The 10859-nt window shown below is 31.0% G+C and overlaps 1 protein-coding gene across 1 annotated transcript; it reads right to left on the bottom strand.

The window, feature by feature from the left end:
- Window positions 1–1847: 1847 nt before the first annotated feature.
- Window positions 1848–9979, bottom strand: LOC136978350 (leucine-rich repeat and immunoglobulin-like domain-containing nogo receptor-interacting protein 1). The gene is made up of 2 exons (XM_067274057.1): window positions 9898–9979; window positions 1848–2749 (listed from the first exon to the last, which is right to left on the bottom strand). Exons 1-2 carry the CDS (start codon window positions 9977–9979, stop codon window positions 1848–1850), a joined length of 984 nt encoding a protein of 327 aa, XP_067130158.1.
- Window positions 9980–10859: the final 880 nt, after the last annotated feature.

The raw sequence follows: 10859 nt of genomic DNA, 5'->3' as shown, positions 1-10859 counted from the left end.
TCTTTTTTCACAATATTTGTCATTTTAATGGTTTTTAAATAAAGCGTGTAAAATATTTTTTCGTAAAGCATGTCGTATTTCCATACTACTTGCATTGCAAATGCGAAGTGTCTTCGGTATTCGATAGAAAGGCTACCGCTTGTAATATAATTCACAGGTACGTAGCATTAAACGTACCGAAACCCATTCTGGTCTACGTGTTGTTTTACTGTAATCGTAATAAATATACCGTCAAATTTCATTTAATTATACAATTGAATATTCATTTTTTCTTTTAAATTTACTGATTTATTACGTAATTAATAATTATTATACTACATAATTCATAATCAAAATTCACTAACAAAGCACAACGTATTTGAAGTGTACAAAATTAATTTCTGTACAAACGAATACACAATAACAACAATTTCTGAAAAATTATTCATTAAAGCGTTCAAACTCGATTCATTTGAATTGACAGACATTGTCAATTGTAAACATTGTAATAAATCACTTTTTCTTCCTTAGGCTCTGCAACTTTCTCGACATTTCTTTTTTTACGACAATAAACAAAGGCGAATACAGTGATTAAACCTAACAAGATTAGTGAAGCGAGACAAGCAACTGCGATTTTTTATTCGAAAACAGAATTCATTGCGTCAGAACAATTTACTGACATCGAATTATCTTCAGAAAATTGTGTGCATCGATCACCAGAAACAATTTCACTCAAGGACGGAGAAGATGAATTTTTCGCGCATAAAACATCGGGGAAATCTGCAATCTTCCTTTTGTTTCTCAGCAACCAGTCTTTAGTAAATTGCGAATGGCAATCACAAGTCCAATTGTTTCTTGATAAGTACGCCGTAAATTCAGCAGAAACGTCGATCAGATTAATTAATCCGGAAGGCAATTCGGTTAAACGATTTCCGTCCAACCAAAGAAATTCGATGTTCGGCAAAAAAACATAATCCGGAAAATTGAACAGAGAATTGTTGCTCAGGTGCAGACGAGTGACTTTGCTCCACGTTCGATAATCCACAGTCGAGAATTTATTTATGTAATTATTACTCAAATCGACGACTGTCGCATTTTTCGATCAGAAATTCGGGTAATTTTTTTATTCCCTTTCTATTACAATCGACTTTGAGGTGTTCGTTTTCCATAAAGCATTCGCAGTTCAATGGACAATGGCTTCTAATAGCGTAGAATTGCGCATAATCCACCAATTTTCTGTTTTCTCTTTCACATTTCATGTGTTTTAAATGCAGAAATATTTGTAATGAAATTTGTAAATTCGATTGAATAGTGCTGATGAAATGCAGAATTTCTCCATCACACGTTATTGGGTTAAAACGTAATTCATAACTGGGTTTGTTGAACCCGTATTTCCATTCATCGATATAAATGGTTTTTATGCGACAGAAATCCAAATCGATTGTCATGCGGTTCGGAGTGTAAATCGGCAATTTGACGGTTTCGAAATGGTTAAATGGAAAATAAACATAAGTCAAATTGTATTTTGTCCAATTTAAATTCGGCCATTCCGTCAAACCCGCTTTATCCAAATAGAGTTGTTCGAGATTGTTGTTGAAGTCAAAAGAAATTTTACTGAAGTTGTTTCCAGAAAGACGGAGAATTCGTAAATTATTTGTTGGGTAAAAGATGTTTTTAGGTAAAAATGTCAGGCGATTATATGATAAACTTAGTTCTTTTAGAGTCGACAAACGTTGAAAAAAATCTTCTGGAATATTTTCTAGATCATTTCCGTGTAATTCGATTTCTTTGAGATTAGAAGGACCTTCGAAAATTCCATTCGGTAGTGTTAATAATTTATTCAACTTACATTGAAACACTTCCAGATTTTACTTATTTTTAAGAAGATTTGATGGAAGATGTAGGACATCGTTGTGATCGAAAGCAACTTTTCGTAAGTTAATGGAATGGGAAAAGAAATCTTCTTCGATTCGAAGTAATGGAAAATAAGACGCGCGAAATTCTGTCAGATTGTCGAGTTCTTTCAAAAATACAGAGCGCAATTCTGAGAATTTTCCAGAAATAGCAAGTATCGTTAAATTCCAAAGACCTTTCAACAAGTCTTCTGCTAAACTTGTTATTGGGTTTTCTTCCAAATTCAACTGTTCCAATAAACTGAGATGTCGAAAGGCTAATAGGTGAACAAATTCTATCAAGTTCACTCTTAAATCGAGGGTTTTTAGATTATAAAGACCATAAAACAGTTCTTCTGGCAAAGCCTTTAATGTACCAAAGTTCACTCGTAATTCAAAAAGATTTTTCAATTGTTCGAATGGTCTGTGCTGAAACAACGTAAAATTATAATTCCTGATTTTCAAAGAAATCAGAGAAAAATCGCCGTGGAAACTCAAGTTGAATATTTCGAAAGTTCTGACATTTTTAATTTCTAAATATTTCAGAGACGACATATTAACAAATGATGCACTTTCGAAATTAAACGTCTTTTTATCGTTATAAAACCTTCGAGTGTCCGAATTTAAGCTTAAGTCATCGTGTTCGAATTTCAACGTGTATTTTATGACGATTTTCTCGATGGCGTAATCCGAAGCGAATCTTTTGACGATAAATTTTGACAAGTCACAAACGATAAATTGTAAATTTTTTACGTATTTATCATTTATACAATTCATCAAACGTAGATCTATGGTTTCTTCGTCACTGCAGCTAAGAGATAACGAATTATTGAAGATTTCCACAAACGAGTGCTTATTGGATATATGACACCTATCTGCTGTCGATATACAAGTATTAATTTTCGTTCCTACATTAAAATTATATATTGTTTTTGTTCCATTTACAAGGAAACTCTCACTTATTCTACGACATGTGTATATCGGCGATTTACACGAGAAGTTTCCCCACTCATTCCAGAAATTTTGGCAGCAATTTACTAGCGAAAATAGGAATGGAAAAAGGATTACCAACCTCATCTTTTCTGCTCAGAGTCTTGTCGTCTCTTCTATTTTAAGTGAGACGCGAGTCTGAATCCAATACACCAGCACTTGTTGTGTCCGTTGTCGACGGACAGCTAAAGAAAATTAATTACGCGGATAATGAGAATGATTCATTATTTCTCGTTCTTATCGAAGACGACGATGACATAATTTTTCATCAATTTCCTCGTCATTTGTCTCGCTCATATAGAAACAAACGATTCGCATTATTTTTATTATTACGTAAGTATTCTGAAATATTTATAAGTGTGATCCATTTTTATTTTAGAGACTTATTACAAACACATATTCTATATATACACTTAGACTGTTCGTTCTGTACTCCGCGACAGATCACCAAGTTGATTGTTCTTGAATTCTGAAGATTTTAGTATTTACAAGTTGTCGATTGTATGTTTTAATATGCAACGTTAAGTTGAAAGTGTCATATAAAAGACCCGGCTTATTTATAAACTGTTTTTCTAATATCCTCGTGTAAATTACTTATAACTCTCGTTTTCTAATCTTTTTCTGCTGTAACTTTTCATTTTATTTCGATTGTATCTTTCCGTTTATGCCCTTAATTTTTATCTTTTTCGATTGTACTTTGTGTTTTAATTATAGTTAGCACTTTTAAAATCTGAAAACATTTTACAAGTGTATCATTTCTATTATAGAAGTAACTCGCGTTGTTCTCTGTAAAATTTTTAGTTCTTATCTATGCGCTAATTTGAGCACTTGCCCTTCGTTTAGGTAACATACATAGGATAAGCTTAACATTTTGACAGTTAATTAAATGGCAAAAACAATATTTAACTAATAGATATAATATTATATATAGACAAGATAAAAGTTTTTATTTTTTTCGACATGTAAAGAACATATTTAAAAAATGTAAAAATACCCTTAAACAAAATAATGTGTGTTTGGCCCCTCTTTGACCAACGTAATGTCACAAAATGTAAAAAAAATATAAATAACACGATTCATACAAATGATCTTGTAAGAGAAGGTACGGTGTATAAATTAAAATTTAATTGTATTAGACCAAAATTCTATATTGGAGAAACAGGCCGCATGTCAGGAAAAACACTGAAAGAACATGAAGGGGCGGCGATACACCTCAAGTATGCTCAATCATTATGTTAACATTCAATTATTAATAACTGTCAAATTAGTAAGAATAAAACTTAAATATCGCACATATAAAAAGATACTTATAAAGGTAAATTTAATGAACACGTAGTAATTAAAACATATTCTAAAGATAATCGTGAATATATCAGGTGGCATGACCAACGACACTAGCGGGTACGAAATAATACAGGGTTATTCATTACATTTAGTTTAATAAATACGAATATAATTTGGTCGGGTGTGCGGTTTTTTAACTGCTTGTTTCACAATGTATACCTACTCTTTAATCTCAGTTTTGTAAACTTTTATGTATCAAGTTGTAATTTTTGAATGACTGTAAAAATAGTAAATAATGTTAAATACAATATAAAAATGAATTATTTTTGCATAATTAATTAATAATTTATTGTGTAATAATCTGACACTACAACTTCGCAGCCGGTTTACATTTGTTAATATTTTGGTGCTCCTGTATGGAGGCAGAAAACAAGTTAATACTTATGCTCGATCTATAATATGAATAAAGTATTTTACCATTTTTTTTATTTACAGGTAAACCAATAAAGTAATATAATACTTAGATTAATAAAGATGTATATATACAATTTCCTTTTAAGGTACTTATATACACACTTAGACAACACGTTCTATAATTTTTTACTATATTTATACTCCGAGTATTTGAAGTTGTGTACCGGAGGTATAAATATCTTTTGCATTCTCTCATAAGTAAATAATCTTGCAATTTACCTTATGTAAAATTTTATGATTTGTTATAATATTATGTCATGATTTATTGTAATGTTATTTAACTAGCACTAAAGAGGGGCTAATTACTATTTCGTCTGTGTTGGACAGATAAAGTCACGTGGTATTCATTTTTTAGCATATGCTTTTCAGCATCATGTTCTTATTACGTGCAACAGAACAGATAATATGTAGTTATTCTTAACTGTTTTGATTTAATATAATTTATTGTAAAGCGTAGTGGATATACTACAATACTAAAAGGCGATTAAATACGATGCATTCTGAGATAGGCTTACTTTCATAGCCAGGTATAAATAAAGGGGTACATTAATATATGAGATAGAAGCTAAAAGATTATATAAGCTTGCAAATATTTCACTTGAATTGAAATAACCTGAATTCTTGCACAAAGTGAACGTTAGTATTTAGTTTACCCGGGCTTTCTGCCCCTAACCTTTTTACATTTGTTCTAGAGTGCACCGTTCTCGAGATTAAGGATAGACAGACGGACAAACCAACAGACGAAAGTAGTATGTATAGGTGTACAATATTTTAAATTTCAGCCCAATCATTCAAAGCGAAAAGGATACAAAGGTACAATAAAAATGAAAATGTAAATGCGACACAAAGAGAACAATGTTGTGACAAACACCCAATCAACAACACGTTTTTTTTTTTTTTTTTACTTTTTGTACTGTTATACACTTGTATAGCAGAGGGTAGATGTAGCGATTGGTAAAAATGATCCCAAAATGTTTACATTTTTGGACTTTAAAACACCGTGAAATGCAAAAAATTGGTGGGTAATTACTTTATGTATGAACGTTAGTGTGTTTGTGTGTGTGTTTGTGGAAGACACGATTGTGTTTACCCTGTTTGAAACTTAACGTGCTTTTTGTCAACAAGTTCAGAAATTTTGCAGAGAGGTTTGCTTATCAGGCAGATTGATGATATTAAATTATGGTGATTAAAGATCGATGGGGCGGGGAGATAAACGGAAACGTGTATATCGCCACTAGGATCGGCGTGTATGACCATTTTACTCGTTATCAGCTTTTATAATCTTTAATGAAACTTATTTCTATTTTCATAATTAAGCTTTTTGCTATTTTATAATAGTTAAAAATATAAAAAGTTTATAGCAATAAAATATGATAATTGACGACGACATCAGATGGATGGCGTCTATCTGTTTCTGAAGATGGAACGTTACAAAAAAACAATAAAAGTTCTCTACAATTTATATACAAAGTATTCTTGATTACTAGTATTCTTACGGTGTGGAGCGGTCAAACTTAGACCCGAAGTAATTGTAGACGTTATCACGTCATACAGCGTAACGCGTTATTCTAATCTCACATTTTTCTTTATATGACGTGGTACTGCCACGTCACAACAAATCACGAGGTATTTTACGTCACAATCTATGAGGTCAAAACCAACACGCGGTTCTCGAAAACGGTTCTAAATAGATGAAAGCCGAGACCAGATATGGGAAGCTCAGAGGCAGAAAACTTCGACTAACTGCGTACGAACTTCCGGTCTAGACCGAACGTCACGTGATTTTAATTGAAAGTTTTTCTTTGAAAAGTGTTGCATAGATGACCGACACGACGGTATTGTAACAGGAAAGGTATGATGTACGGGGACAACTCACTACTAATTTGAGTAAAGAGCATATATTTTAAATTAAATAAATTCTAAAAAGATGTGATTAAGAAATTCCGCTCGGCAGTCTGACCAGGTCACAATAAATAAAATTGACCGTTTTCTACCAGGCATTTACACTAATCACAGGTAAACCTTTTACTATAGCAAATTCGTATATAAACTTGTTGGTAGATCTAAAGAATAATATTTTTTAAAATTCAGTAATTATAAAACGTTAAAAAAAACTTATGTAATAAAGTCGAGTATATAATGAATTTTTATTTAACTTTCTTTATTATAATTAAAATTCGCAGAAAACATTAAATGAATTTTACATCCTGACGAACCTTTCTTTCATATCAATCAGCGAAATAATTTACGATAATTAAGACTGTCTCTTTATATCTTTAATAAAGAACAAACTTATAGTAATTGTTTAGTTATTCTGTAAACATTTTATTTATTGTATATTCTCTTATTTATAGAAATTAAATAATTTCAAATAAGAAAATCTTATAATATAATCGACATTGGATGATTATAATAATAAGCGCACAGTCAAACGGTTAGCAGTTGAAACATGAAATTTGATACACGGGGTACTTCGTGCCAATGCACACTAAGAAGGGAATTCTGGAAATCCCCGGGGAGAGAGTAGGGTAAGGAAAACCCTGAATAACTCGGCTTCTACTGTAATATTTTAGATGCGCTTTTTTGGGTATTTGCGAGAAATCGAACCTGTTTTTAGATTAATCTAAAAAATCTCTAATTAGCTTCTTAATAGAGGAATTAATTTTTTCACCCGGCGAAAACGGGTGACATCGGCGATAATCTGATAATCTTAATCTATGCTATCGTTGCTATTTTTCGCGCAACGCCGGGCTCATCTGTTTGTATAGAAGAAATAAAATACTTTAAACGATAACTAAAAGACTAAATTATTTTACTTTCTATACTTTAACACGAAAAGAGGAAATCAATCTTTTCTAAGTGAGGAAGTTGGTTATTCCGACTGACTGATAATTTGAAAGGAATTATTCATCTGTTCTACATCTATTTTTGATATTAATTATTTTAAAAATCTAAAATAGAATTTTTAATAATAGTTTAAATTATTGTGTTTTATAGTTAAGTTAATTTAAGTATATATTATTCACGTCAAGAAAGTAATAAAAAATTAAACGTAAGAGAAAAAAACGAGATTTCGCAGAACATTTATTATATGAAATTGTGAACGATAAGTTCTGTTCAAATATATAACAGATATATTTTGTGTTTGTTAAACACCTATCGTGTGAAAAGACGAAATCATTAATGTCGGATAAGTATTCGTATAATGAATTAAATACCGAACAGTGCGTAAGTAAATTGTTATATAAAAACATACACGAAACTGGAGACAGATGCGATATTGTATAATTACTACATACTTTATACATTATTCTACACGTATTGTTTAGTAATATACAAATTGCGGTTAATATTTAGTAGAAGAAATTTAAATAGAAGGAAGAAAAAGCGTGGAATAATTTGCTGATTAAAATGCAACAATTGACTTACACGAATAAGTTGTTAATTTTCATTTCCGAAAGAAATTTTACTAAAACAAAACATAAAACAAAATACACTAATTAAGTTTAAAACTGCAATTTACAAAGACAGAAAATTGAAATTGTTGCAGAAAAGTCCAAAGAAATGAACTTGAAAAAGAAAATGTTGTTTTCCATATGCAAAAAAGTAACATAAAATATCATTTTCTACTTATTTTCGTTTGTATTTTACTTATTTTACTCTTCGTTGCGTAATCGTTTTTTAACAGAATTTTATAAAATTAATTAAAAACTTTATTATCTTCCAAATAATTAATGCTTGCATTATATATACGTGTATTATTGAAAAGCATTTCATTCGATTTAGACTGTATTTTATTACAAATATATTAATGCACAGAAGTGTGTATTTATTAATTAAAAATATTTCATAACTATCTTTAAAAATGTGTAATTAAAATTTTTTGCAAATGCCTTAAATTTACTTTGCGACTGTATAAAAAGAAAAATAATAAATTATTTTATTTCGTTGAATCACAGCAATTTTTTTTTTCAAAATGAAAATAAAGTTTAAAACTAAAATAGGAAACAATATTCTTTCGTTTTTTTAATGCCGGAAATGCTGAAATTAATTAAAATAAACAATGGAAGTTTTTACTACGTAAGAAACAAAAGTTAAATATTTACTTGCACTTTTTTAATTTTTTTTTTGTAAATGACATTAATGAACAAAATTACAGATTCCACTTTTAATATTTAAATTGAAAATGGAATTATTTTCTTATTTATAAAAATAAGGAAAACTTTTTTACGAATAATTTAATACTGTTAAAAAGCTACATGTATAACCTAAGTACCTAAAGCTAAGTATCAATCGTCAATTTTATTGTCTATTGTAAATTTTATTACATCACATTAAGTCGGAAATGTCATATTAAAGACACGACTTATTCATTTATTATAATTTTTTGATTTAGAAAAGTCGGATAATGTTACCCTTGGTTCCAAGATGGCGATTCGTCTCTGATTCCAGCTAGGAAACAGTGGGACGCACGTTCTAACCTAACCTATTCTAATAATTTGGTTGCTAATAATTATGGTAATTTATTAGAATAGGTTAGGTTAAAACGTGCGTCCCACTGTTTCCTAGCTTCAATCAGAAACGAGCCGCCATCTTGGCACCAAGGGTAACATTAACCGAAAAGTCATTAGTTTCGTTTTTGAATTTTTTAAATTACTGCTGTAATTTTCTTTTTTATTTATATTCTACTTCCTCATTTGTGAATTTAATTTCCTCCGTTTTGATCGTACTTTGTACTCTAATCATAAATTGCACTTATAAAATCTGTGAAAATTTTACAAGTGTATAATTTCTATTAAACTTTAAAGTAAATAATAATATTTTCTGTAAACGTTTCTCGGTCTGGTCGGATATTGTTTATATTCCGAAGTGAGAAAACGTTTTTTGTTCGATGATATCAAGTAATAACATAACTATTAGAGTCTGTTACACTAACTATTAAGAGTAGTTTATGTTATCCACTTTTCGAATTGTAGATCATACCGGACATGCTACAATGGATAAAGGGAATTAAAATACGATGCATTCTGGGTAGCGTCACTTTCATACCTAGGTATAGGTCAAGGAGGCTAGATTAGTATATACGAGGCGAGCTAAAATAATTTGGCTAAATTTACATATGGTGGACAAAATGGCGGCGCATTCGGTCACCATCTTGTTTGCGCACGTACGTTACATGTGCAAACAAGATGGCGACCGTCGACAATAACTAAAACGCGACTGTATCTAAACTTTTTTTTAAACTAAAACATTTTTAAAACGTAAATTTACTACTTACTTTTTCCCGCTTTTTTGTTTGGATCTCCTATATTTTTTCCGGCTCCATGACTTGGTGATACTTGGTTTATGTAACCGTCCATACTGTAAATTGACGAGCTGACTACTTTTTAGGAGATGTTCACTTCTTTGTCTTACTTTGTTTAAGAACTACCGTGAATCGATAACTAGCGACGTTAGACACACGTCAGCGTGCCGACGGGTCTTAACCGGGAGGCCCACCTTTTAACCTAACCTAAACCTATTCTAATAATTACCAAATATTTTCGTTTTCCGGAATTTTTTCGGGTGACAGAAAAACAGTAAAAACCATTGGCCAAATCTTCTTACTTGTTAACTTTAAAAAGAAAAAAGAAAATTGTACAAACTTCAAAAAAACACGAACGCCATTCGAAAAGAAAACAACACGCACCGTCTGTCTACACCATAACCGAACTCGAAATTTGCATAATTCCTCGTATTTTCCGACTAGAAAAATTTTGAAGAAAATTTGCGTATGAAACCCTTAGTATGATAAGCGCCATCTACATTCTATTTCTAAACACGCACGCTCTCGAGGTTTCCGGAAGTGCCGCCATTTTTTTTACCATAGGTGAATATAAACAAAAATGTATATGTCTGTAAATAAGTTCAATTTCAGTAAAACGGCCTATAAATTTATCATGGGGAGACTATCAGCAGTTCGACGTTTTAATTAACTTTTTTTTCTTATAGCTAAGCTCTTCTTTTTTTAATTACGTCTCAAGGAGTAAAGAGGAAGACTTTTACTGTGTAGGAGAGAACACCATGTAGACCTAGAATAAGTAATTCCGGTCAGGATGAGGAGGTTGTGGAATTACTACAAAATCCGAGTTTTGATATATCGGAAGGTGTTCGTTTATTATTGCGTATGCATGCTGCTTTTAATAGCGAGGTGGAGGAATTTATAAAGCGACTCGACCATCTTACGAAATGGCTTAAGAA

The sequence above is a fragment of the Centruroides vittatus genome, unplaced genomic scaffold, assembly GCF_030686945.1.
Source record: "Centruroides vittatus isolate TY-2023 unplaced genomic scaffold, ASM3068694v2 contig_509, whole genome shotgun sequence".
NCBI lineage: Eukaryota > Metazoa > Arthropoda > Arachnida > Scorpiones > Buthidae > Centruroides > Centruroides vittatus.
The sequence above is the reverse complement of the archived record's forward strand: the minus strand, read 5'-3'. Positions and strand labels throughout refer to the sequence as shown.